The sequence below is a fragment of the Balaenoptera physalus genome (assembly GCF_965194825.1).
Source record: "Balaenoptera physalus genome assembly, chromosome: 1".
NCBI classification, from domain to species: Eukaryota; Metazoa; Chordata; class Mammalia; order Artiodactyla; family Balaenopteridae; genus Balaenoptera; species Balaenoptera physalus.
Genome location: NC_138882.1, coordinates 183,534,508 through 183,562,459, shown reverse-complemented (window position 1 = coordinate 183,562,459; position 27,952 = coordinate 183,534,508). Strand labels below are relative to the sequence as shown.

General features: G+C 57.9%; 1 protein-coding gene across 5 annotated transcripts; it reads right to left on the bottom strand.

The window, feature by feature from the left end:
• Window positions 1–1,945: 1,945 nt before the first annotated feature.
• Window positions 1,946–23,779, bottom strand: ATP13A2 (ATPase cation transporting 13A2). 5 transcript variants are annotated; one of them, XM_082413953.1, is made up of 29 exons: window positions 23,577–23,779; window positions 16,059–16,153; window positions 15,763–15,945; window positions 15,385–15,443; window positions 15,099–15,213; window positions 14,764–14,843; window positions 13,107–13,184; window positions 12,855–12,924; window positions 11,835–11,969; window positions 11,680–11,746; window positions 11,269–11,400; window positions 10,522–10,677; window positions 9,896–10,006; window positions 9,765–9,811; window positions 9,488–9,676; window positions 8,098–8,304; window positions 7,495–7,590; window positions 7,248–7,407; window positions 7,035–7,155; window positions 6,773–6,897; window positions 5,873–6,033; window positions 5,634–5,750; window positions 5,452–5,531; window positions 4,802–4,954; window positions 4,613–4,709; window positions 3,532–3,755; window positions 3,293–3,444; window positions 2,317–2,486; window positions 1,946–2,226 (listed from the first exon to the last, which is right to left on the bottom strand). In XM_082413953.1, exons 1-29 carry the CDS (start codon window positions 23,584–23,586, stop codon window positions 2,092–2,094), a joined length of 3,525 nt encoding a protein of 1,174 aa, XP_082270079.1. In that variant the 5' UTR covers window positions 23,587–23,779; the 3' UTR covers window positions 1,946–2,091. The 5 variants fall into 5 exon arrangements, with proteins under 5 accessions (XP_082270079.1, XP_082270082.1, XP_082270081.1 ...); XM_082413956.1 differs by having other exon boundaries at window positions 7,248–7,347; XM_082413955.1 differs by having other exon boundaries at window positions 11,835–11,942.
• Window positions 23,780–27,952: the final 4,173 nt, after the last annotated feature.

Sequence of the window (27,952 nt, the reverse complement as noted above, 5' to 3'; positions counted from 1 at the left end):
GAATGTACAGTGGATTCTCCTGGGAGGCTGGCCGGGTGTGGGGTTGCAGGTCTCCTGCCTCTGGGGCAGTCCTGCCTGGTCTCGGGAATCTAGGCCTGGGGCAGGGGGCTCAGGCTGGGAGGGGGATCAAGATGCCCCTTGATTCAGGCCCTCACCTTCAGGTCTCCTGGGCTCCCCTTAGGCTGCGTGTCCCTTAGATACTGAATCCTGTTAGGCAGGGACTGACTATGTCCCGTGCATCGTTTGTTCCCCAGTGCTGGTCTGTCAAGTGAACGGATGAATGAATAACTATCTGCCACCCCGCTCCCCTCCCCGCTCCAGTGTCTATGGCAGAATAGCAGGGATTTTTGTCACTTGGAGCACTATGGGCCCCGGGGCCCAGCCTGGCCCTCTCTGCCCTTCCTCAGCCCTTCACTGCTGCCAGATGCACTCCCACTAGCGTAGGAGAGGAAACTGCCTGGCAGAACTGCTGTCCCCTACGCTTGACCAAAAGGGGAAACTGAAGCCCCAAAGCTGCCACCTCTAGTGTCCTGGCTCCCAGATCCTCTGCTGCTTCTACCCACTCCTCTGGCTCTAAGGACCCAAGCACAGGTGGCAGCTATCCGGGGAGGGAGTAGCAGGTGTGGGGACTCTTCTCCCAGTGTTCTTGGAGATTCGCTCCTTCCCCGCTCGCCTCTCACACCACGTTATAAGCTGCACCCAGGCAGAGGTCATGTTTTTTGTTCACCGCTGTAGCCCCTGTGCCTGGCACATGACTGCCCAACAAATGCATGAATAATCAGCTAGGGGTAGAGGCGGGGTTCAAACCCAGGCCTCGCCGTGTCCTCCAGCCTCCCTTTGAACAGCATCTGCCACCCTGAACCGTTGCTGTCTGATGACTCAGTGCCCAGTGCAGAGGGTCTGTGGATGTGCCTGGTGTCACAGGTTACCTCTTCACGCCCCCCATCCTTGTCCTCAGTTTGATTCAACATTCGCTGAGCTCCTACTAGGGTGGGCTGGGGGTGGTGCCGGAGCTTCCAGTAATGAGGTTGGCGGGGGCTTTTCTTTCCTGTTGTCCCCTGCCCAGCACAGATGGACCAGATGACGGAGCTGCATCTCCAGAGCAGGGCTTGGCGAGGGTCCCACTGGTGGGATGAGGTCAGAAGCACCCACCCTTCCCCGGGAGATGGTGCACGTGGTTCTGGCTGGGAAACGTGGGCTCAGAGCCTGGATTGCATCTGAGGGAAGAACTGCACCATAAACACATCCCAGGATGCGGGAGGTGGGGAAAGCAGGGAACTGCCCCAGTTAAATGCCTTGTAGGTGCTGGCACTTGTTTGAGTCAAGCCCATTCTCTCCTGCCCCTGCAGGAGGGTAGGACGGTCAAGAGTGTGGACTCTGGAGTCAAAGCAACCTGGTCCCAGCTCTGACTACCTGCGTGACCTCTAAGCCTCAGTTTCCATATCTGTAAAAGGGGGACTGGGAATTCCCTGGCCGTCCAGTGGTTAAGACTCAGTGCTTTCACTGCCATGGGCCCGGGTTTGATCCCTGGTCAGGGAACTAAGGTCCTGCAAGCCATGCGGTGCGGCCAAAAATAAAAATAAAAAGGTGGGGGGACAGTACTCCACAGTTGTAAGGATTAAATGATGATGCCTATAAAATGCTGAATGGAGCACTGGGCACGTGCTCAACCTGGAGACACGACGTCGGATGAGGAAACGGAGGCTCAGAGAGGGGAGTTGTCCAACATGATCTGAAAAATCAGGGGATGCCGGGAGCAGACACGTGCCAGGGGCACCCAGGTCAGGGGTATCAGGCAGGCCGAGGCAGGAAAATATTGTGACTTTATTTGCTACACTGACAGCGGCTCTGAGTGCGGGTGGTGGCCGCTGTCCCTACGTGGGGCGTCCGAAGTGGGGGACGAGGGTACTTAGCATCTCCCCAGGCGGGGGCAGGGAAGGCTGGGCCGGGCAGACGTGGGACATGAGTGTGACAACCGCCAACCTCAGGGCTGCAGGAGCGATGGCAGTGGTGTCTCTGGAGATGGGCCCTGATCGGTGGCTCAGAAGCAGGGAGATCCAGTGTTTAGGGTGCCGGCCGGCCGGGCCTGCGCTACCTCATGGGCCCGGTGGGCGGTGGCCAGGGCTGCTCGGCCAGCTCCTGCTCCAGCTGCTTGAAGCGTTTCTTGGAGGCCCGTTTGGGCCGGAGCCACCGCAGGCAGCCTGGGAGACACTGGTCCAGCACACTCTGCCGGGGACAGGGAGGTCGCAGGGGGGCAGCTGTGGCTGAGTCCCACCCCCGGAGCCCCCTCCCACCCCAACGCGGGGCGGGCCCCACCTCCAGCATGAAGGCCCCCACGAAGTTGAAGGCGACCAGGCCCAGCAGCAGCAGCTTGAAGTAGGTGTCGGCGATGCTCCTCAGAGTCAGCAGCCCCTGCGGGAGGCCGGGGACCAGGAGGAGGCCCCCCAGGACGGAGCCCAGGAGCACCAGGGCCACCAGGAAGGGCACTGGGGGTGGGGGAGTCCGTCAGGCCAGGGAGCCCAGCACACTCACACCCATGCCCGACGGGACCCCACAGGCACCAGCCCCACAGCCCTTCCCTCCACCTCATCCCCCTCCCTCCACCTCATCCCCCTCCCTCCACCTCATCCCCCCTCCCTCCATCTCATCCCCCTCCCTCCATCTCATCCCCCTCCCTCCATCTCATCCCCCTCCCTCCACCTCATCCCCCCTCCTTCCATCTCATCCCCCTCCCTCCATCTCATCCCCCCTCCATCATCACATCCCCTCTCCCTCCATCATCACATCCCCCCTCCCTCCATCTCATCCCCCCCTCCATCTCATCCCCCCTCCCTCCCTCTCATCCCCCCTCCCCTCCATCTCCTCCCCCTCCCTCCATCTCCTCCCCCCTCCCTCCCTCTCATCCCCCCTCCCCTCCATCTCCTCCCCCTCCCTCCATCTCCTCCCCCTCCCCCATCTCCTCCCCCTCCCTCCATCTCATCCCCCCTCCCTCCCTCTCATGCCCCCTCCCCTCCATCTCCTCCCCCCTCCCTCCATCTCCTCCCCCTCTCTCCATCTCCTCCCCCCTCTCTCCATCTCCTCCCCCTCCCTCCATCTCATCCCCCCTCCCCTCCATCTCATCCCCCCTCCCCTCCATCTCATCCCCCCCCTCCATCTCATCCCCCCTCCCTCCATCTCATCCCCTCCCTCCATCTCATCCCCCCTCCCTCCATCACATCCCCCTCCCTCCCTCTCATCCCCCCTCCCCTCCATTACCCCCCCCCAGCACATCCCACCCCCAGCACAGCAGCACCATTGGTGTAGAGCGGCCGGCGGAAGGGCGCCCCCTTGGACACAGCCATGGCCAGGATGAGGTACTGGAAGCTGGACAGACAGAAGACCACCGTGTTCTCATAGTTGGGCAGGTTGTCTGGCGCGGGTACCGTCCTGTTCAGAGGCACGAACCTGGGGGCACAGGGACCGGGAGTCAGGGAGCGAGGGTGAGGAGGACGGGGCATGGGTGGGATCTGGGGCGAGCTCCCCGCTACTCACCAGGGCTGGGCCACGGTCAGGAAGTAGCCCCCCAGCTGCACGCTGGCCACCAGGGCCACCTGAAGCAGCAGGCTGCTGAGCACGGGCACGCTGAGCAGGGCCCCTGGTGGCCGCGCCTGACCCAGTGCCAGCGCCGGCTGCGTGCGGCTCATGAGCACCGCCACCGTGGTGGTGATGACCAGGTCGATGACCAGGAACTGCACATCGCCCAGGTTGGTGTTGACCTACCGGCAGGGAGGGAGGGCGGAGGGGAGGATAGCTCCTAGTCCAATGGGGCAGGCACCAGCCCTGCCCTTAAGGAGGCTGATGGGGAAGGTGTTTTCTTGCCCTGCAACTTGATGGGCAGACAGCACCCTCCTGCCTCTGGGAACTCCCGATCTGATGAAGGAGACACGGCCCTGCCTTCAGGAAGCCCCTCTCCCCGTCTGAGGGAGAAGGCATCCCTGCTGACCTGCGGAGGCCTAAATCTGATGGGAACTACCAGCCTGAGACGGAGGCTGAGGCTCTGCCTTGCGGAGCCCCAAGGTTTCTGGAGGACACACAGTTCCCGCCCTCAGGTTCAAGGTGGACACAGGGACAAAAGCTGGCGCGAGGCCTGCAGCGCCCCATGGCGTCACCTGTTTCCAGCGGGGGCGAGCAACGCGTGCTCTGAGCAGAGGAGGGGGTGATACCCTTTGGACAGGAGACCGGAGGCATAGTCGAGGTCTGAGTTAGGGCGAGTGGGGAACGGGCAGATTCATGGGAAAGGGGCAGAGGCCTCGGGTGTCCCACTCCTGCCTCTGCCTCCTTCACCCCTGCCTGGGCTCTGCCTCAGTCCCCCCTGCAGATGGGGAGCTCCCAGAGGACAGGGAGGAAACCCTAGCACAGGACAGCCGCTCCCGTTTCTGAGGACCTACTGTGCGCCAGGTGCTCAGTGCTTTCATAATCTCAGACGAGCCTCACCGCCAAGGCTCCGGAGCGCCTAAGCCACGCGGCTAGAGCAGGATTTGAGGCCACGCTGTCTACTCCAGAACCTGCCGGGCTCCCACCACACTGCTGAGGTCCTCGCCCCGGGCCCGGCACGGGGCCTGCAGATACTCACCGTGTAGAGGATCAGGACAGAGATAAACTGGGTCAGGCTGTACAGGGCCATGTACTTGAAGACGCTGAACGACGTGTCCAGGGAACAACGACCTTCCCTGGGGAGCGGGTATGGGCATGAGGGGGCCCAGGCTGGCTGACGGGCCCTGCCGAGACCCCGCCCCCCCCACCAGGCTCCTGCCCGCCTCACCTGATGACCATGGGCACACACTCAATGTTGGCCATGCTTGAGGTGAAGGGCGAGACCACTGAGGCCTCGGCCTGGGACAGCGAGATGCCCACGTCAGCCGCCTTCAGGGCCCCGCAGTCATTGGCGCCATCCCCACACATGCCCACACAGTACCTGTCGGAGAGGGGAGGGCAGGCGCGGCCCGGACTCACGTGCTGGCTCTGAGCCCGGGAGGGCCCTCCTCAGCTGTGAAATGGCCCACCCACCTCCCGGGCTGGCTGGCAGAACACGGGGATGGCTGCATCCCGACTGCCCGCTGGGTGCCTGGGAAATGCTCAGTAAATGGTACGCAGTAGGTGCTCAGTAAATAGGTGCAATTACAGTAGCCACAGGTTCTGTATCCACGGGGTCTGTATCCATGGATACAGAGAGCCGACTGTACTACGCCATTTTACATAAGGGACTCGGGCATCTGTGGACGTTGGTATCTGCAGGGACTCTCAGAACCAATCCCCCGCAGATACTGAGGGCGGTGTACTACTGTCAGCGTGACAGACCCGGGGGTGCCTGCCGGGCTCTCTGAGGCCGATGGCTCCTTAACGCCTGGGGTGGGAAGCAGGGACCTATGGGCCAGCTGGGCGCCCGCAGGCCCCTCCCCCGTAGGCACTCACTGAAGCTTCTGCAGTTCACACACCAGCTCTGTCTTCTGCTCGGGAGCCATGCGGGCAAAGACGGTGCCCTGGACCAGGACCTGGGAGCACAGGGAGACAGGGGAGGGGCTGAGGCAGCCAAGAGGAGGGAGCAGAGCATGGCGAGGTGTGGGGCGACCAGGGAGGCCCGGGGGCAGCCCTACCTTGGGCAGCAGCTTGGGGAAGTGCTTCATAAGGACACCAAAGGTGGACCCGCTGAGGGCCAGGTGGCTGGATCGGGGGTCTGGTTCCATGGTGTAGCTTGCGGCCTGGTCAGGATCCTGGGGGCCCGGGAAGCTCAGCTGAGCTCCCCCTGCCCACCCTGAGAGCTGGGGCCCGGGACAGCTGACACAGGGGTGGAGTCATGGGTGGGGTCTGTGGCGGAACTCGGGGTCAGCCTCACCTGAGCCCCGTTCACGGCTGCAGAGGACTCCACTGGCAGAAGCTCGAGGGAGGCGGGCTGGCCCCGCTCAGGGGGGTTGGCGTGGATGATGGCCAGGCGCTCCTGGGGGCCCACCATGCCGCAGCCCTGGGCCACGGTGACCGCCGTCTGCAGGTTGTCCCCTGGGGGTATGGGGCAAGGTCAGGGTCCAGCTGCTACTGAGGGGGGCCATCCTCACCCTGACACGTATAGATGGGAAAATTGAGGCCGGACAGAATCTGTCTGCCATGACTGGCTGAGTGAGCTCAGGCAGGGTATCAGTGTCTCTGAACCTGGGTTTCCTTGTCTATAAAACTAGGGATCAAAGGTCTTAGGAGAAACTGGGAGCCTGGGTTTGAGTTCTACATATACCATTTTTTTTTTTTTTTTTGGCCGTGCCATGCGGCATGTGGGATCTTAGTTCCCTGACCAGGGATTGAACCTGTGCCCCCTGCACTGGAAGTGAGGAGTCTTAACCACTGGACCGCCAGGAAAGTCCCCTGAATCTTTCTTTTCTTGCTCCATGAAATTGTCACAACCTTTGAGGCTGACCTAACTACCCCCATTTCTCAGAGTTGGAAACTGGAACTTGGGGAGAGGTCACCTAGCAGGTGAGCAGCTGGGCTGGAACCCAGGCTGTCCAACACCAGCCCCAGACTCTTTGGAAGTCACTCTACTCCTCCGAGCCTCACTTTCCTCATCTGTCAACTGGGGTGACAATTATCACTCAGGAGGGAGACTGTGAAGATACCTGAAATGTCTGAAAAGGACCAGGCCTGAGGCAGGGGCCCAAAGAGATGCCCCGGGAAGGGACGCCAGGTACCCTTATCTCTGCCCGGAATGGGGTAGATTCTGCCCTCCTAACCCAGGCCCTGCTGGTACCTGTCACCATGACGGTGCGGATGCAGGTCCTTCGCAGAGCCTGGATGACGGGTGTCGTCTGTGGCTTTAGCAGATTCTGCATGACCAGCAGCCCCAGGAGGCTCAGCTTCCACTCCACAGTGTCCCTGGAGGGTGGGCAGACCCGGGTCAGAGGTCATGCAGTGGCCACGACCCCTCCCCCAGCCACTGGGCAGGGGCATCGGCCCTGGGCTCTGCCCCCCTCTGCCCACACGAGGCCGGAGGCTCAGTCCCCAGGGCCCACCTCGTCAGTTGCTGAGCTGCTTCCATGCTGGGTGCGATGGGCAGCGGCTTGCTGGCGAGGGCCACCACGCGGTAGCCAGCAGCTGTGTAGCTCTGCAGCATCTGGGCGAAGTCGGTGGGCACTGCCAGGGAGAGGCAGGTGTCACTGGGACGGGGAGGTGGGGGCAGCGACAGGGGCTGGGCGCCCACCCCATTCCGTGCCAATGCCCTTCACCTGTCTTGGGGTCGCAGAGGCCTGCCACCAGCTCAGGGGAGCCCTTGACGCAGGCCTCGGGCCGAGCCGCCCCCGGCCACGCCACCACCACGCTCATGCGCTGCAGAGCCGATGAGAAGGGGAAATGGCTGAGGATGCTGACCGGCACCCGGGGCTCCTCCTGTAGGGTTGGAGGGGCGGCTGAGGGGCCGGCCTGTGGAGCCCACCCCTCCCAGCCCACGCCCCACAGGCAGCCCCCTCAGCTCACCATGCCCTGCAGGTGGAGCTCCTGAAGCGGGGGTCTCATCACTGCCAAGACCTGGGTCCCAAATGTCGAGTCTGCAGCTGGTCCCTCCTCCAGGACCTGGGAGGCAGGCAGAGAACATTGGCATCGAGGGGCCGGGTGCTGGCTTGGCCTGGGGCAGCCAATCCTTGGCCCATGGAGAGAGGCAGTGGGAGAGACTCAAGTTAAACTCATGGAGGACTTCCTTCATGGGAGACTGGATAGAACAGAAGTCAAGAATGTGGGCTTTGGAGTTGGGAGGACCCAAGTTCAAACTCTGGCTTTGCCATTTACAAGCCGCTGGGTGACCTTGCACAAGTTATCCCAAATCTCTCTCAGCCTCAGTTTCCTTCGTGAAGCAGGTTTTAAGCTACCTCCCTGGGGCTATGGGGAGCAGTACATGAGATGAGGCCCGTGCAACAGAGCGCTGGCACAGGGTAGGTGCTCAGCACTAGGCCTTGGCCATTGTTATTCTCGGTGGTGGGCATGATAGAGACGCCCCCTGGAAGTCCTAGAAGGAAGACTGGGTGGGCTTAGTTAGGGCTCGGCTGCCCAGAGGCAGGGGGCGGACCTGCTCGGCCTCCTCACCCAGCCAGTAGATTCCACCATCTTGAGGTCCATGGGGTCACCCACTGGGGTGTCCCGGAGCCGGCTGAGGGTGTGGCAGGTGGCCAGTGCCCGGAGCAGGGGCCCCATGGGAAGGCGGCGGGGCTCTGGGACCAGCGGCAGGAACTCCTGCCCCTTCAGGGGCACCACACCCATCACGTCCAAGCCGTCCTCTGTGAGTGTGCCTGTCTGCAGGGGGCAAGCAGGCGGGCCAGTGATGAGTCCTGGGGTGAGCTGTGCCCCGCTGCAGTGGGCACCCACATCCCTGGCCAGGCGGGGCCCATGGGAACCCCAGGAGCCAGAGCTGGACTTTGCTCAAGCAGGTCCCTCTGCCAGGCTGTCCTCCCCAACCCGCAGTGTTTCTTGGTCTGGCATCATTTCCCCCAGGAAGTCTTCTTCTTTAACCCTACAGTTGGGTCTTCTTTAACCCTACAGTTGGGTCAGGTAGTGCTTGCTCGGGGCTCCCACCCATGGCCTCTTTACTACTCCATCATTTGTTCACTGTGGTACCAGGAAGAGGGCCTGGCCATGTACAGCTCTCAGTGTAATGAATGAATGAATGAGTGAATGAATGAGTGAACGGATGCCTGCCTCTCCCATACCATATTCCAGTGGCTCAGTTACACATCTGGCCCCTTCGCTAGCCTGGGAGCTCTGCGAAGACGATCATGCTCCACCCTTTCAGTTTAAGTAACGTCCCATCTCCTCACCAGGGCCCGCCAGCCTCTGATGGATCAGGGCTCTGCCCGTTTCATCTTGCCCCCCTCCCTACTGTTCCCCGAGCCCCAGGCACACTGGTCTGTTCCTCCAAGGAGCCACGAGCCACTCTACTTCTTCCCCTCCACCTTGCCAGCCCTGCTCTCCTCTCAGTGTGGTCCACCCCTCAGAGGTCACCAAGGGACCAGAGGAGCCTTCCTTGACTGCCCTCCAAGGGAGTGACCCCCACGTACCACCCACCACGTACCCCATTTGCTTCCTCCCTAGAACCCATCACCATCTGCAGCTCTCTGTGGTCCCTGGTTCACTCATTATGGTGGTGGGGACATCTCCGTGTGGGTCACTGCTGGATCCCCAGTGTTGACAGCAGCCCTGGGTACCCAGTAGGCCCTCAATGGTTCTCAAACAAACAAATTAAATGATTTTAGACATTTCATGCTCCAGACTGTGAGCCTGATGCAGGTGGGAGCTGGGGGTGGAGGGTGCCTCTGAGTGTTTCCATCCCAGGACAGGACCTGGCGGTGGGCAGTGTTCACAGCAGGGGCGCACGGGCAGGCGGCGGGGCTCTGGGCTCAGCAAGCCCTCAGTCAACGTTGCTGAATGAGGGATGTGGGTGTGGGGGGCCTGGCCGTGTGTCCCCCCCCACGGCCCCCACCTTGTCGAAACACACCAGTCGGAGCTTGCCCCCCAGGTTGATGCGCATCGGGTGGATGCAGAAGATGCCCTGGCTCCGCAGCCGGCTCTGGGCGTAGAGCGTGCACACAGTCATGGCGGCAGGCAGGGCAGGCGGCACTGCCACCGTCACCAGGTCCAGAGCCCGGATCACGATCTCGTCCACAGGCACCTGGCAGGGGGCACTGTGAAGGCCAAGGGCCAGGCCGGGTGGGCCCTGGGCCTCCAGTGGCAGCCCCCGCCCGGCCCCCAAGGCTCACCTGGTTGCGGTGGAGGACGAAGATGCTGTAGATGGTGCCGAGGAGAGCTGAGGAGACAGCAAGGGACTCAGCGGGACTGGGGACGGGGCTCCGGGGGCCACTGGCAAAGTGGGGTGCGGCGGGCCACTCACCCAGGACAGACAGGGCAGCCACAAACTTCACGCTGTGTTTATAGAACTTGAAGCTGATGGGCCGGGGATGCAGGATGGAGCTCACCAGGGCCCCTTTAGCCGTGCAGAACCCTGGGAGGAGATGGGGAGACCGAGGCAGGGGAAACTGAGGGTCAGGATGACTCCACCCCTCCCCCACACCATCCACACCTCTGGGGTTGTAAGGCATGATGCTCCTGGGGTCAGCAATCACCCAGTTTGGCGGTCACACGGGATGGCCACAGGCCTTGCCCAGCCTTCATAAGCTTAGTAAATTAGGAATTAGTAGTACCACCTACAAACTGGGTGGTTTCACTTAAAATTCAGATGTGTGGCTTTCGCTGAAAAATGTCAAATCTGGTGACACACCGGGTCCCTTTCACACGTGGCAGGGGCCTGCTGGAGACGTACAGCACTGCTCTCTTCCTAAGGGGGGGGCTCCTTCCTTCTTGCCACGTCCCTGCCCACTCCAGCCAATCCCAAGTAGAGGTGGGACGTGCCTGAGTCGCACAGCAGGGCAGTGGCAGAGATGGGTCCTGCCCGGCTCTGTGTCACCTCTCCTCTAGGTGCTGGGCCCAGCATCCCTCCCCACTTCCCAGACTCGTTACCTGTCTGGGTCACCACTGCCAGGACATGGGGTCCTACAGAGGCCCGGGCCTGCAAGATGAGGGTCCCACAGAAGAGCGTGTGCCGCTGGTGGGTCTCTGGGAAGTAGGGCACCGGTCCCTCCGGCAGGACGGTCTTCAGCACTGGAACGCTCTCCCCTGGGAGGGATGTGGTGTGAGGTCCATACTGCTCCCTCCCACCAGCAAGACCAAGCCTTATGCCCAGAACGGTTATGGAAGCCCCAGGTCTCATTTAACGCTTGTAACTATGTGTGAAGAAATCACTGCCCCCATTTTACAGAGAAGTACACTGAAGCTCAGAGAGGGCAAAAGACACAGACACAGTGAGACAGTCCTGGGATGTGTGCAGCCAGTTTCCAGGAACCATCTCTCAGGGGAGCCAGAAAGAGTTGTGAGCATACAGCATGGGCAGAGTCGGGGGGCCAGGGTGCGGGGCAGGCGTTGTTCTCCTTCTGTTGGAATTATTTTGTAACAAGCTGTGTTACTTTTATAGTTCAAATAAGATATTGACACGAGAGGGCTTAACCTCTGTAAAGCCCTGAGCTCGCTGCCTGGCAAAGAGTAGCAGTGCCCCACCCAGCATCTGCAGGGGTAGGACTGGCTGAGGCCGGGACTGTTACCTGAGCAAAGGGAAAAGAGAACTCCATCTAAAAGTTCTGACACAAGGCAGAGAGGCTCGGTGGCCCGGGAGGGGGCACGGGAGGCTGCTGGCCAGGGGCAGGCACTGACCTGTCAGAGAGCTCTCATTGACCATGCACTCGCCAGCCACCAGGGCAGCATCGCAGGGCATCAACCCACCCTCCTGGGGCAGCACCAGGCAGTCTCCCGGCACGAGCTCACTGGAGTCGACCCATTCCTCCTCTGCGGGCAAGCAGGGGCCTCAGTATAGCCTGGAGGGGACTCCCCCACTGCCTCCCCCAGCCTTCGTCTCTCCCCCAGCCTCTCACCTCCCCCAGCCTCCCTCCCTCCCCCAGCCTCCCTCCCTCTCCCAGCCTCTCTCCTTCCACCAGCCTCCCTCCCTCTCCCAGCCTCTCTCCCTCCCCCAGCCTCTCACCTCCCCCAGCCTCTCTCCCTCCCCCAGCTTCTCACCTCCCCCAGCTTCCCTCCCTCCCCCACCTCTCACTTCCCCCAGCCTCTCACCTCCCCCAGGCCGGCACACGCACACCCGTACAGACAGCTGGACCATGTCCCTCAGAGTCTGGCTTTGCTGTGGGCAGGGGGACAAGCAGGGAGTGGGTGGGTGGAGGTCCCCTCGGACACCGCCTGCCCTGTCCCTTCCACCTCACACCGCACACCTTTCTGGTCTTGTATATGGACACGCAGATGGAGACGACGGAGATGAGGAAGATGCACAGGGCATACCAGTAGTAGTAGTCAGCCAGCCACAGCCCGATGCTGAAGGCCTGGAACCCATAGTAGGGGTTCAGTGCCTGGGGGAGGGGCGGGGAGGCAGCGTCAGGGCCCAGGTCCCCCAGGGCAGCCCAGCCAGAGGCTGGGCCTCCTGTGCCCACGGAAGCAGAGGGCCCGGCAGTTGCCAAAGGACTAAAGCCAGGCCTGTCTCCTGGTCAGTCCTGTCCAGATGTCCCTTGAGCCACCAGCTTCTTTGCTCTAAAGAGGACACACGGGTGTTTACACGCCAGGCCCCTGCTAAGCACATCATCTAAATGTCATAGGATGGTGAGAACAATTCCACAAGGCAGATGCTACCATCAGCTTCATTTTACAGCTGAGGAAACTGAGGCACAGAAGGGTGAAGTCACTTGCCTGAAACCACACAGCTCCCAGGTGGCTGACTAGGGTTTACATCAGGCCAGACTCCAAGGCCTCCTCTCTGTCTCACAGGTGTCTGCCCCTGGCTCAGAGGGCTGGGATGTTAGCAGTGTACTCTAGGTGTGTCCAGGTCACTGGCTTCCCTTTGTCCACACGTGACCCTGGCCATGCCACGTCCCCCCCCTGTAGCTCCGGTTCCTCATGTGTGAACGGAATGTACCTACCACGAGGCTGTTGGAGCGTGAAAGTGGGTAATGCACGGAAAGGACCCAGACTCTGGAGCCTGGCGCTTGGCACACAGCAGGAGCCCGGGCTGTGTGGGTTTGTCTCTTGGCCTCTAATCCCCAGCCCCAGCCTGGACCAGAACTTCCAATTCCTCTCCCTGAGCTGACTGAGGCTGGTTCTGAGACAGCTCTCCACCATGGAGAAGAGGACAGCTGGTACAATATGCCTCTGTACGGGTGGCCCAGAGAGGGCAAGCCCCTGGCCCAGGTCACACAGCCAGCTCAGGCCAGAGCTGGGGCGAGGCCCAGGGACAGCCCTACCTCGTCCACCAGCAGCTGGGGATAGGACTTGACTGGTACACTGATCACGTTGGGGCCGTAGATGGTCTTCCTGTAAGAGGAAAAGCGGCAGGGCTATCAGATAGACGGGCTGTGGCAGCTGGGCCCTCTAGCGGCGACGGAGCTCCCTACTTTCCAGCTGGGGAAACTGAGGCCCAAAGAAGGCAGGTGACTGGAAGAAGGCCACACCCAGGGGGGCAAGAGAGGGGGCCCCAGCTCTCAGGCAGCACCCACCTCACTGTTTGGTCCTGGAGGCTGAGGCCAGTGCTGGAGGAGTGGAGGTCGTCACAGGTGCGGCCATGGTCCAGCAGGCTGGGAGGATGGGGAGGGGGCACTCGTGTGGGTGGTGGGGTTTGAGCTCTGCACACCCCCACCCCTCCTGGCCCACCTCTGCCACACCGAGCTCCCGGGAGAAACTGGTCCCTCACGAACTCTGGGCCTAACTTTCTCCTTTTGTTCCTCTGATCGGGCCCCAAACCATCTCACCCAGGAAAAACAATGAGAGATGATAATACTTAACAGTGACAACAGCCGCTATTATTTAGTGACATTTAGAGCTTTCTTTACAATGATGCCTTCTTAAGTAAGTCACTTAACCTCTCTGGGCCTCAGACTTCTCATCTGCAAGATGGAGACGGTGACAGCATCTCCCTCACAGGGCTACAGGTGGATTAAATGAGATAAGTTTTGCAAAGTGCTTGGACAGTTCCTGGCACTTACTAGGTGACAAAGGTCAGCGATTTTTTTTTTTTTTTTGGCTGCGTTGGGTCTTCGATGCTGTGTGCGGGCTTTTCTATAGTTGCAGCGAGCGGGGGCTACTCTTCGTTGCAGTGCACGGGCTTCTCATTGCAGCGGCTTCTCTTGTTGTGGAGCACGGGCTCTAGGCATGCGGGGCTTCAGTAGTTGTGGCACGCGGGCTCAGTAGTTGTGGCTCGTGGGCTCTAGAGCACAGGCTCAGTAGGTGGCGCACGGGCTTAGCTGCTCTGCAGCATGTGGGATCTTCCCGGACCAGGGATCGAACCTGTGTCCCCTCCGTTGGCAGACGGATTCTTAACCACTGAGCCACCAGGGAAGTCCCACGTCAGCGAGTTTTGCTATTCCTCTCACGTAGCAGAGGCTGTTGGTGCCCTCCCCACACCCCCTTGGAATTCACGTCTGCACGGTGCAGCCTCTTACTGGAAACACCTGTCCTGGCTTGAGGGCTTCTCCTGGCTGCATAAGCACGGTCTGCCCATGAGCCAGGAAGGCCAGAGTTGTGCAAGAGTTCATGTATTCCACAACTGGTAACGGTAGGAAGGTGATGGGTACGTACCCCCTGGTTTCCTCACTCCTTGGGTGAGGGCACCCTGAGGTGCGTGCCCTACACTGGCTCAAAGGGATCCCCAAGGGACTGTGCTCCAGGTGCCCACATCAAGCCCCCTCCACCGGCTGCCTTCTCTTCCCGGCCTCACTTCCCCTACATCTCCTGGCATCACCTTGCAAACAGATTCCCTGCACTTGAATCCTCGTCTTGAGGTCTGCTTCTCGGGGCTCAAACTAAGACATAAACTGAGCTCATATTTATCAAGCACTTAGTAGGTGGCAGAGCAGGTACAAGACGCCAAACAGAAGGTCCAAGTCCAGAGCTTACGGTCTGATTCACAGCAGTGCTGCCACCTCAGGCCAGGTGCCGTGCCAAGCCTTACATGACAGTAATATACTTTACCCTCGAAACAAACCTAGGAGGCCGGGATTCCCTTCATGAGCTATTTACAGACAGGCTCAGCGATTTGAGGGTGTCAAGGCACAGAGCTGAGAGGGGAGTCCAGGCTGGGCCACCTCATGCCACCTCCTCTGCCCAATGCAGCACGCGCTGTGGGCGTGGTGTAGCAGTGCCGGCCTTGACCCCTACCTGACTCGGCAGAAGGCCTGCTGGGTCTCGATCCAGACATAGCGCTGGCCCCGGAAGAGGTAGTAGCGCAGCGTCCGCTGCTGGGTGGGAGAGAGGAGAGGTGGGCTGGAGGCGGCCCCAGGAGGAGTGTGTCGGGGGCGGCAGGGGGATGGCACAGGAAAGAGGCGGGAGAGGCACGGAAGGGTAAAAGGTGATCGGCCAGCATCCTGGACGATTGGGACAGGAGAACCAGAGGTGCCCAGAGAACAGCTGGAGTCCAGCCCCCATTGTACAGGGTGTGAATCTGAGGCCCAGAGACAGGCAAGGACTTGCCCAGAACCCAGCTGTCCACTTACTGCCTCCTCGGTTCTGTGGAGCTGGGCGGTGTCCTTCCATGTCCCCTCTGGTAGTGTCCCCACAGCTGCCTGGCTCCGGCCGTCCTCCGCCTGGGTCTGTGGGGGCAGCTCCAGGCTGGGGACGGGGGTGGAGTTACCGTGGAGCCCTGGGAGCTGCCCCAGCACCTTCCCATCCCCACGGAACCACCTTCCCTCTCTCGGATGGGAGGCCCCGGGATCAGAGCCTTCGTGGGGGGAGGGCAGGGGGAGCAGGGGCTCCTGGGAAGGGGCGATGAGGCTGCCTCACCTGTCTTTGCTGATGGCCTCAGTCTGCACCTGGACAGTATAGAGCTGCCACGAACTATCCTGGAACACGGAGGTGTGGACTCAGTCCTGGAAGAGACCCCTCCGCTCCCCGGCCCCACCCGACAGCCAGGTGGCCCCTGCTGGAGGAGGCAGGGATCAAGGATAGAGGTGACCTCCTTGGGAATCACCCACCCCGTCCCGTCGGCCCACTGCTCAGATGGGAAAGCTGAGGTCCAGGGAGGAGAAGCACCTGTGTAAGGTCCCACAGCACGTCAGCGGCCAGGTTGGGCTGAGAACCCGAGCATCCTCCGCCCCGCAACCCTGAGCCACCGCCGCCACCCTCCAGCTCCAGGCTCGCCCCTGCTCCCCTGCCTCTCACCTCTTTGTCTCTTATTTCGATAACGAGGGTTTCGGCGCGGGCCAGGCTGCACGGCTGGAGCCGCAGCCGCACCCGCCACAGGGGCTTCCATCGGAAGAGCAGCAGAGGGATCCCCGCCATCACCCAGACCACGACGTGGTAGCCGATGACCCTCCAGGGACTGCCACAGTAGCCGCTGAGCCTCTGTGGACACGGGTGAGAGCAGGCCACGGTAGTGGGGCGGGCGGGGGCTGGAGGAGGAGGCCGGGGTATCACCCCCAGCTGGAGTTGCCCCTGTCCCTCCCCTGCCCACGTACCACGGATGAAACTGAGGAGCTGAGGGGATCTATAGATGTCTCTACCGTCAGGGTCCCGTAACCGGCGGGCGTGCTGCCCACGAGCGGGCTGCTGTCTGCGGACAGAAGGAGAAACGGCATTTGGTGGGGGGTGGGGGGGGCTCCTCCCTCCTTCTTTAACCACGACTTACGCACAGTCATTTTATAAATCTGGTCTGAGCCCTGGTCTGGGAGGGTCCCACGTGCCGCGGAGCGGCTGGGCCCGTGAGCCACAACTACTGAGACTGCGCGTCTGGAGCCTGTGCTCCGCAACAAGAGAGGCCGCGACGGTGAGAGGCCTGCGCACCGCGATGAAGAGTGGCCCCCGCTCGCCACAACTAGAAAAAGCCCTCGCACAGAAACGAAGACCCAACACAGCCATAAAATAAATAAATTAATTAATTAATAAAAGCAATCTTTAAAAAAAAAAAAAAAGAATGTTAACAGGCAATTATTGAACGCTGTAACTCTGTGCCATGGAAAAAAACCCTGCTTATTTACAGCTCCTATAATATTTTCTTGGCAATAGTACACTATTTTTCTATGATATGGTACCCTGCATTTTTTTTGTCTTGTTTTCCATTAAAAACATAACTGTGCAAAGATATATGTATAATATTGTTTCTTCATTGAGGCACTGTCTGTTATAGCAAAAATATATAAATATATACATAAATAAATGAATACATAAAAAACCTACAAGGAACCTAAAAAAAAATAAAAAAAAAAAAAAAATAAATAAATAAATCTGGTCTGATAAATCCAGTAACTCGAGTCTTCACGGGTCTGTTACCGGGCTGTCCTGTTGGTCCTCACTCGTTGTACCTCGTTTCCTTGTGCGTCTGGCGAGTTCCGGCTCCGTGTGGGCCCAGAGCCGGCGGACGGGCCTGCTGAGCACTTTGAGCTTCCAGAGCACCCGCACAGCCAGCTGTTAGCGTCCTGGGAGCGGTGTGTCCCACTTCCCACCTGCTCTCCACTCTGAGGGCAGGGACAGGGCTGCTCATCCTTTTTCTTTTTTTAGACGTCATTTTTTTTTTTTTAAATAAATAAATTTATTTATTTATTTATTTATTTTGGCTGTGTTGAGTCTTCGTTTCTGTGCGAGGGCCTTCTCTAGTTGCGGCGAGCGGGGGCCACTCTTCATCGCGGTGCGCGGGCCTCTCACTGTCGCGGCCTCTCTTGTTGCGGAGCACAGGCTCCAGACGCGCAGGCTCAGTAATTGGGGCTCACGGGCCTAGTTGCTCTGCGGCATGTGGGATCCTCCCAGACCAGGGCTCGAACCCGTGTTCCCTGCATTGGCAGGCGGATTCTCAACCACTGCACCACCAGGGAAGCCCTTAGACGTCATTTTTATTTATTTATTTATTTTTAATTTATTATATTTTTTAAAATTTATTTTTGGCTGCGTTGGGTCTTTGCTGCACGTGGGCATTCTCTAGTTGTGGCGGGCGGGGGCTACTCTTCGCTGCGGTGCACGGGCTTCTCATTGCAGTGGCTTCTCTTGTTGCGGAGCACAGGCTCTAGGCACATGGGCTTCAGTAGTTGCAACATGCGGGCTCAGTAGTTGCGGCACGCGGGCCCTAGAGCGTGTGGGCTTCAGTAGTTGTGGCGCATGGGCTCAGGAGTATTGGCATGTGGGCTCTAGAGCACAGGCTGAGTAGTTGTGGCTCGCGGGCTCTAGAGCGCAGGCTCAGTAGTTGTGGCACATGGGCTTAGTTGCTCCGTGGCATGTGGGATCTCCCCGGACCAGGCATCGAACCTGTGTCCCCTGAATTGGCAGGTGGATTCTTAACCACTGCGCCACCAGGGAAGTCCCTGCTCATCCTTTTTCAACCTTCATGCCCAGCACAGGCCTGGCAGTGAGGAGATGCCAAGAAGTCGAGTATGGACTGATAAAATGTCAGGGCAGCCATGAAAGGGGCAGTTTCACTCTGAAGGTGAAATGGGGGGCGGAGGAAGGAAGAACCCAGTCACTGGGGGTGGGCTGGAGAGGAGGGGTGAACTGAGCAAGCCCCCAAGGCTCAAGGAGAGAAGCCGCTATGTGCCAGGGCCCAGCTGAACAGCTGACGGGTTCCTTCTGTGAGGAAGGGCCCACTATCACCCCCATTTTACAGATGGGTAAACTGTGGCTCAGGGAAGACCAGTGGGCATCTCTACCGTAGAAACTCTTTTTTTTCTCCTGCCTCCCCTGCTGTACAGCTGCGGTCCTAGCAGAGCAAGGAGATAGTGGGTGTTCTGGGGCCCGGGACGGGGTGGGGCTCACGGCCTCTGCCAGGGTTTCTCTAACTGTGCTCCCTGGACCTCTTGCGGAACCTGTTAGACATGAAGATGCCTGGGCCCCTCCCAGACCTGCTGGCACAATGGCAGCGGTGCTGAGCATCTGCATGTTTCCCAGGAGCCTCTGGAGAAGTTCACTAAGGGGGATGGGAAAGCAGGGAAGGTAGGGGGCAACCTGCTGGTTTTCTGGGCTCCCTACTCCTCCTCCCCAATCAGAGCCCTGCAGAGGCCTGATCTGAAAGTTTCACCCAATAAGCCCAGGGTGTCCCAAGCAGCTGCCCGTCACAACATCCCCAGCCCCTCAGCTGTTGTGTCCCCAAACACTTGGGTTTCTGCAGCTTCTCCAAGCCCCAAAGCAACCATGATTGTCAACATTTCCCGAGGCCCCACTATGTGCGGGCTCTGCTCCTGGTCCTTCTTACATGGCTAACATAATGACCCTGCCATGTAAGCACAATAATTATCCCCTTTTTATAGAAGAAAATTAGGCTCAGAGAGGTTAAGTAACTTGTCCAAGATCACACAGCCAAGTACATGGTAGTGTCAGGCTGCAATCCTAGGCAGGCTGACTCCAGGGTGGGGTTTCTTTTTTTTTTTTTTTTTTTTGGCTGCACTGGGTCTTCGTTGTGCACGGGCTTTCTCTAGTTGCGGCGAGCAGGGCCTACTCTTCGTTGTGGTGCATGGGCTTCTCATTGCGGTGGCTTCTCTTTGTTGTGGAGCACGGGCTCTAGGTGCATGGGCTCAGTAATTGTGGCTTGCCGGCTCTAGAGTGCAGGCTCAGTAGTTGTGGCGCATGGGCTTAGTTGCTCCGCGGCATGTGGGATCTTCCTGGACCAGGGCTCGAACCCGTGTCCCCTGCATCAGCAGGCAGATTCTTTTTTTTTTTTTTTTAATTTCATTTATTTATTTATTTATGGCTGTGTTGGGTCTTCGTTTCTGTACGAGGGCTTTCTCTAGTTGCGGCAAGTGGGGGCCATCCTTCATCGCGATGCGCGGGCCTCTCACTATCGCGGCCTCTCTTGTTGCGGAGCACAGGCTCCAGATGCGCAGGCTCAGTAACTGTGGCTCACGGGCCTAGTTGCTCCGCGTCATGTGGGATCTTCCCAGACCAGGGCTCGAACCCGTGTCCCCTGCATTGGCAGGCAGATTCTCAACCACTGAGCCACCATGGAAGTCCCCAGGCAGATTCTTAACCACTGCACCACAAGGGAAGTCCCAGGGTGGGTTTTAATTCTCATCAGACCACGCAGAGTCTGTTCTGTCCTATCGCAGCCCCCCATATCTCCACATAAGGACTGTGATAATAATTACTATGGTAATTACCATAATAAGAACAGCCAATATCCATTAAGCACTTCCCAGGTGACAAGAGCTGCTCTAACCCTCCACGCGAATTAGTTCATTTAACCCTCTGGCAACACGATGAGGGGACTCTTATTTTTCCCATTTGTACAAATGAGGGAACCGAGGCTCAGAGTCACAAAGGCCCCCTGGTAAATGGTGGAGCCAGGAAGTCAGAGCCCAGATCTTGTGTTTTGGGGGCCAATGTGGGCACTTCCAGAGAACAGGGCATATGCCCTGTGCTGCCTGAGGCCTCTTTCAAACAAGATGACTCAAAACCCAAATTAACCCAAGCCCCACCCACGGTCAATCCCTCCCCTGTCCACTGGGTGACTCAGAAAACATATGGAGCTGCCACCAGCTCCAGAAAGGGCCTGGTCTCTGGGGAACTCCCACACATACACACGAAGCCTGTAGCTCTCAACCATCCGGGTGTCTGGCCAACAGTAAAGTCTCAAAGCCAGAGGGCAGGAGGCCTGGTCAGCCTTCTGCCCTGGGGCTCAGAGACCCCAGCCTGGGTCCCCTGGGGTGGTCCCTTTTGCTCTCTGGTCCCGGCCCAATCCAGCTTGCGAGTGAGGCTTGTCAGGGCATGATTTCCTTCCCTTCCTGACAACAGCCCGCAGACAAGAAACGGCCGAGGCCCTTCTGCTCTCTGGTGTGTGTGTGTTGTGCAGGGGCGGGGGGAGGCTCGCCCTGGATCCTGTCTTGGGGGGCAGAACAACAGGCATTCAGGGCAACCGACCCGGTCTGGCAACCTGGGTTCTCAGGTCCTTGGCCACCAACAAGCCACAGCCCTTTTCTTGTCCCCTCCTCAAAAGGCCACAGTCCCAGCTGTCCTTCTTGCCAAAGCCCCTCACCAGCCCTGGAGACCTGCTCCTTGAGTGGGTCAGGGCGGGTAGTTTCACCCCCTTTAGGGCTCTTCTCGGGTGGTTTCTGGGGTGTAAGGAAAAAGAGCACCTTAGGGGGGACTTCCCTGGTGGTCCAGTGGTTAGGACTTCGTGCTTCCACTGCAGGGAGCATGGGTTCGATCCCTGGTTGGGGAACTAAGATCCCCCACGAGCCCTCGGTGCGGCCAAAAAACAAAAACAACAACAACAAAAAGAGTACCTCAGGGCTATCAGGGGCTGACACAGGCCAGGCACTGTTCAAGGGCTTTACACACATCGATTCATTCATTCCTCACCACTGTGAAGTGGGGATTACTTTTATCCCTATTTTACAGATTAGGAAACTGAGGCCCAGAGAGGTGAAGTAAGCTGCCCAAAGGCCACACAGCCAGCACGCGGCGGGACGTGGATCCAGGCAGTGCGGCTGTAGGGTCCACGCTCTTAACGACGGCACTACCAGCGCCGTCGCTGTTGTCCCCATCAGTAACTGTGCTCCCGGCTCTCTCACAAGTGCCTCAGCCTCTCCAGGCTTCCGTTTCCCATCTCTAGGATCATAACCCCAAAGTAGCTGGCACATGGGGTGTTTGAAGTTCCTGAAGCATGACCTGTACAGGCGGGCATTACTGGCTCCCCTGCCAAGGAGGTGTGGCTTCCGCTCTGACCCATTTCTCAGGCTCCCCTCTACATTCCCATTGCCCTGTCTGAAAACCCACAGCTGTGCCATTGCTCCCCTGTGTGCACTCAACAGCTCTTCCCCGGGCCTTCAAACCCTCAGGCCAGCAGCTGTGCTGGGGATGGGACTGCAGCATGCTGCGCTGACCCCAGGTGGGCCACTTTGCTCCTGCCGATCTGCTTTCCTCCTGCAACAATCAACCAACTTATCCCATTTTACAGATGAGAAAACTGAGCCTTGAGAGAGGCAGAGTGCCCACCAATTTGTCTCGCAGCTGGAAGGGGCCTTACTCCAAAATCCTCTCTGCCCACCTCACCCCCACCCACTGACACCAACACCTCAGGCTTGCACAGGTGTCATCGCCCTCCTGCTCACAGTGCCTGGCATGTGGCTGGGACTCAGGAACCATTTACTGAATGAATGAACCAATGAATGAAGGTTGTACACCTCACTGACATAACAGAGCATGGAAGCGATGGTGCAAGAGTCACTGTGTCCATCTCCTGCCTCTGGGTCAGCTGGGAGGTGCAGAGGAACAAGCCTCTTCTTGAAGGGCCCTGCCAGAGACCATCTGGAGCTGCCCTCACTGGATCACTTCCCCCAGGACCTAAACAATGTTCCCTCTGGAAGTTCTTCCTTGTGTCTATCACACACCCATCATTTCACAAGGATGCTCTCCCCGTCAACCTGGGGAAGGAGGAAGGGAACTTGAAGGAGGAAGTCACATCTGTGGAACACTCTAGTCTCCCAGCAAGGTCAAGCCCAGGGCATGCTCTTGCAGAACATCTGTCAAAACACTCAGAAGGGCTTGTTTATCTCTATTCGCATCGCAGTCTCCCCAGGGATGGCACAGGAGGGTCAGAGCAGTGTCTGATCTCTTCCGGTACCACCAGCTCAGGCCAGTTGCTTGGGATGACAATACTTTGACAAATGACTGACTGCATTGCTCTTCTGAATAACAGCGACTGATCTTCACGCGTAACCCTCTGAGGGAGAGACTATTATCATCTCATTTTACAGTTGGGGAAACTGAGGAACACAGCTTCAAAATCCCTTGCCCGGGGTCATACAGCTTGCAAGGGGAGAAGCTGAAAATGAGTGGGTCTTAATGAACACATTCCTCTCACTTCATCCTCACAGCCACCTCTCCAAAAGTATGGATTAGGATTCCCATTTAAAATGAGGCACAGAGGTTAATTAACATGTCCAAAGTCACACAGCTCTGAGTGGTCAAGATTAGACTTGAACCTAGTCTGACTCCCCGGCCCTGGGGCAGTGCCACGAGTACTGCAGAGCGGAGGGGCTGGCGTCAAAGCCATTTGGGAACCTCTTGTTTCCTGCGGAAGCACCGGTTTCCTGCTGATGACCTGGCAGAGGCCCAGGGCAGCACTGCTGCCTCCTCCCTTGCTGTGCTTCTCCTGTGGCCAGAAGCTCCTCTCCTGGGCCAGGCTGAGTGTGAGGGATAATCTGCCAGGAGCTCCCTGATCTTTGGATCTGGAGTCCAGGGGCCATATTTCCTCAGCCTCTTTCCCCTTCCTCACCCTGGGTGCACCCTAGAGTTGGGGGTGGGGAGGGTGGGGAGTAAGCTGGGAGACCGGAGGGAGAGACCTGAACTGAAGGGTCTGCAGCTGCAGAGAGGATGCTCAAGCGTTGGTGGCCCTTGGCTGAGGTCTAGGCTCTGAGTGACCCACGTGGAAATGAGACCCTTCTAAACACGAGAGGTCTACTGGCACCATTTGCAGCAGGTAGAATTAGACTCTGGAAAGCGTGGCCTCCAGACACAGGGCCTGGGACAGGTAACATGGAGGGTGTGGTCCCTGGACCGGGGTGCTAACAGGCTTGCTCTGGGGGCCTGACTCAGGGGATCAGGAGTGGCACTTGTGCCCCAGGGCACTCCGATCCAGGGACTCAGGAGCCCTGGCTTCTCCAACCCCATTCATTCATTCAGCCAAGAGGAACAACCACTCAGAGGCCCTGGATGCAGCGGCCTCCATGTCTCTTCCCCCACCTGGACATCCGTCACTGCGCGGGGACATTTCCCCGCGCCCCGCCACCGCGGCCCCCGGATTATCCTTTTGCACGGCGGCGCCAGGCGCTTCCTCTCCCAGGGCTTTAGGAAGGCGCAGAGTGGACGGCTCTGCACGGTGCCATCCCCGGGCTCCTGGCCCCTCTGGGATGGGGGAGGGCACGGGCGAGGGGATGTCCCAGGGGTCGCTCCCTCGGCCCGCGCCCCCGCGGTGGGGATGTCCCCCCACGACAAGTGCGACGACGGGCGGTCCGGGGACCGCGCCCGGTTCCTGTCAGCTGGGGCTGCGCGCTCACCTGCGCTCATGGCGGCTCCTCGCGCTCATCGCCGGGCCCGGGCGTCGCGATGCCCCGCGGTCGGGGCCGAGGCGGAAGGCCGGGGGCGCGGGACGCGGCGGGGCTGGGCGGCCCGGGACACCTGCAGAACTCAACGGCTGGAGCGTCAGCGAAGGTGCCGCAGTCAGGCTCTGCGCACCACCAAGCCCCGCCCCGCCCCCTGCGGCCCCGCGTCCGCCCGCGCGCCGCGGGGTCTGCCGGGATTTGTAGTCCGAGGTCTCTCCCAACGCGCACGCAGGGGCGGGGCGCCGAGAGACAGACACGACAGCCCTGGGCCAGACCGACACATAGAGAGGAGGACACTCAGGGAATCCGACAGGACAGCCCTCAGACACATGAACACATAGACACACTCAGAGGAATTAGCCCTTAGATGCACAAACACAAGTACACAACGCCCCTCCCACTCCTCACAGATTCGCATAAAGAGAGAGTTGTGACCCAGAGATACACAATTCTCAGACACGCACACAAAAGCAGGACACTCAGGGAAACAGGACAGCTTTGGTACACAAACACACAGGTACACAACAACCTCGGACACACACATAGATACACACACACAGAGGCTAGACTCCCAGGACACAGACACAACACACAGATTCACACACGGAGGTGATACTTAGAGACAATGCACACATACCCAGTAGTGTGACACTTAGAAACAGGTAAGACAAGCCCCCACCCCCGCCGTTAAGTACAATGCATGGCTGGTTCAAGCTGGTCCGTCTCTTGTAGGCTCTGTGAACTTGGGCGAGCCACTTAACCTCTCTGGGCTTCATTTCTTCACCTATAGGAGGACGATGACATTAGCAATACCTGCTTGATAGATTGTTGTGAGTCCCACAAGAGAAAAAGCAGGTAAAGCACTTGGGACAGTGCCTGGCTCTGCTGCATAAAGGTCAAAGAAAGAAGATAACACCTGCCCAGAGACTCACAGGCTCAGATACGTGTCACAGGGATATGTGTGGACACAGGGAGGCACTGCAGTGATGCACGGAAGGCCTCTAAAATGCCACAGAAACAGCCGAGGCATAACCCCCTTCTCAGAAGCCTCGCAACGTGACCACAGACAAGCCTGCACAGGTGGGAACAAGGAAGCCCCTGAAGGGCACCAAGACCTCGTGTTTGTATGCAGTGTTATCACATTACCTCATAGCGACAGGCACAGACAAGGTGTCCCCTGACCCTGGGGTTGATGGCTTCTGGACTAAGGACCTCCAAAGGATCAGAGACCCCAGGCTCTGGGGCAAACCAGGGAAGGATCACATTAGGGCCCAGGGTAGGACTGGGCTTGAGACATCATCATGTATCCAGTATGAATTTCTGCAGTGCCGGGCACTGTTCTAGGAGCTAGGAACGGGAGGGTGAACAAACAGACATGGGGAGCAGCCAAAGGCCAGCAGAGGAAAACTCCAAAGTAACCTGTGGTGGAAAGGGCTGGAAGGAGACAGAGCTGTGATGGAGAGTAATGGTGGGGGAGAGACTCCAGAGGGGAAGCAGGGAAGGCCTTGACAGCATCTGATCCATACCAAGAACTCAATACCAACACTTGATAAAGGGGTGCATATCGGCAGGACGTGCTGATGCATGGGAGGTGGAGGTATAGGAATGGAATCAAAGATGCCTCTCCTCCCTGGGTTTTGGTCTGAGAAGGTAGGGGGTGGTGGAGCCATTCGCTCAGCTGGGGCAGGCTGCTGGTGGAGCAGGTTGACCACCTGGGGGATGGGGCTGGCTTCACTCAGTTCAGCTGAGAAGACCTGTTTCTTCTGCTGATGCCTCAGTGAGGGTAGCCTACTGAACTTCTCAGAGCCCCTGTTTCCTCCCCCAGGGCTTAGCTGGATGTCTGGCGGACCGCTTAACCAGGGGAACCCTGATTTCCATGGCAGGCAGGATGGCTAGGTTTGTATAAATGACTTGCTCAGATGGCCTTGCCAAGAGGCAGTGTGGTACAGTGGCAAGGGGCTGGGCTCTGGCACCAGAGAGACCTGGGTTTGGATGTGCATCAGTTGCTGTCTAGCTGTGTGAGCTTTAAAAAGTCACTTTCCCTCTCTGAGCCTCTCTCTTCATCTGTGAAATGAAAGCTGCTGGAAAGATGAAATGGGGTAGCGGGAACCTGGCAGAGGCCAGTTGCTTTCTTGAGATCCTGGTGCTGGGCTAGAAGCTTCATAAAAGCAGGGGGCTTGGGGACTGCGTCGCAAGATTGGTCCCTCATTCTTCATATTGCTACTTGGCATTTAAGAGACTCCATCCTCTGAGCCATCTGGGAAGGAGCCGCACCTGCCACTTGGTCCATGGTCTTCATGGGGCAGGAGACCAGAGGAAGCTTCCTTCCAAACCACAGAGGATGTGGGAAGCCTCGCCTCTGCCCAGGGTTACCTTTGGGGAAGCGGCTCTCCCTGTGGTCATCTGGGCGGTCTGCGGGCTGGGCTGCAGTCGTCTGTGGGCTAGGACCCATGGAGGAGATTCCCTTCTGGGGCTGTTGCTCCCTTGGGGGCCCACAGGAAGGACATAATATGCCTGGTCCTGCAACCAGGTAGGGTAGGGAGAACCCGGAGAAAGAAAACCAGGCATGGCTTTCTTGACATAAGAGAAGCCGTCTTTTGTGATCTAAGCCTGGCCACAATGCTTGCCCTAGAACAGGTCTCAGTAATTAATGATCTTAAGGGAACAAAAGAATAGACGACTGTTATCAGGCAAGAGAAGTAACAATAGCAAAGATATCAGTTGTAAAGACTCCCAGTTCTGTTTCAGTGGTGAAGATTAGCCTGAAATGCTCAACCACCAGATCAACTGGAACCTGAGGGATGATGATGTTGACCTTTTCTGACCCTCGTGACTTCAATCAACTAAAGCTTGGACTCTGTCGACCGCCCAAGCCCCTTCATGAATAGGTATGTACCCTTAGCTTAAAACTTCCCCAATTTTGCTGTTGGGGAGACACTGCTTTGGGAGAGATCCCAGTGTTCTCCTTACTTGCTGCAAAGAATAAATCCTTCCCTCTCCTGATCTTTGGCTTGGTTGTGTCTTTTGCCTCGACACCTACCAAGAGGTAAACCCAGTTTTCGGGTAACAGTCCGAGTGGCAAAAAGCTGGAGAATTCACTAATTTGTACTGGTTTATTCTAGAGCATTGCCAAACTTCTCAGTTTCTCTAGTTTCACTAGATTTTTGCAACAAAAGGGATTTTCTCACCTAGTGACAAACCCCATGACAAGATGATGGCTGTCTAGACACATAAGGTGCAGTTTCAGCAGTCTGTGTCGTATATAGTTTCCTGGGCAAGGAGGAGGCTGGAAGAGAATTTGAGTGTTGGGAGTCAGCGGCACACCCTCTGGCACCCAGCAGTCAGTGTGATGTGGGAGACGAGAAATGAGCATTTTTAGTCTTGCACAGATAATCCATCCTCTGAACAGGAGGTCTCTAACTCTGGCCAGCTGTGTTGGAAATACACCAGTTTTCAAGTCCAGAGAGCTGGGAATTAATCACCTTTTTTCTTTTTTCCTGGCTGTGCTGCGTGGCTTGTGGGATCTTAGTTCCCTGACCAGGGAGTGAACCCAGGCCCTCAGCAGTGAAAGCATGGAGTCTTAACCACTGGACCGCCAGTGAATTCCCAGGGAATTAATCACCTTTGTAGTAGGATTCAGCCTTCCACACAGTAGGTATTTGAGACAAATCAGTTAAATTGAGTTTATGGAGCATTTGCTCAACTGCAAGCTAGATGCTTTTCACATTTATTATTATTATTTTTTAAACTCATATATGTTAAGAATTTATTTTTAAAGTTTTTTTTTTTTCAGCTTAAGTATAATTGACAACATCGTAAGATATTTAAAGGGTATGATGTGGACTTCCCTGGTGGCGAAGTGGTTAAGAATCCACCTGCCAATACAGGGGACACGGGTTCGAGCCCTGGTCCGGGAAGATCCCACATACCGAGGAGCAACTAAACCCGTACGCCACAACTACTGAGCCTGCGCTCTAGCCGGCGAGCCACAACTACTGAAGCCCGCACGCCTACAGCCCATGCTCCACAACAAGAGAAGCCACTGCAGTGAGAAGCCCCCACTCGCTGCAACTAAAGAAAGCCCGCACACAGCTATGAAGACCCAATGCAGCCAAAAAAAAAAAAAAAAAAAAAGTGTGTGATGTGATGATTTGATATATCTATATACATTGTGAAGGGATTTTTCCTCATCAATTAAGACATCCACACCTCACATATTTACTTTTTTTTTTTCTTTTTGGTGAGAACTCACATTTATTCTTTTTTTTTTTTTTTTTAAATGAACTCGTTCCTTTTATTTTTATTTTTTTTAAAATTTTACTTATTTATTT

Bases quoted from the DNA above. Each gene is read 5' to 3' on its own strand.
- ATP13A2 (XM_082413953.1), bottom strand. The intron at 7,591-8,097 runs GTGAGGAGGCCG...CCTGCCTCCCAG, and splicing joins TGGTGGAATCTACTGGCTGG to GTCCTGGAGGAGGGACCAGC. The intron at 7,408-7,494 runs GTGAGCTGAGGG...CCAACCCTACAG, and splicing joins AGCTCCACCTGCAGGGCATG to GAGGAGCCCCGGGTGCCGGT.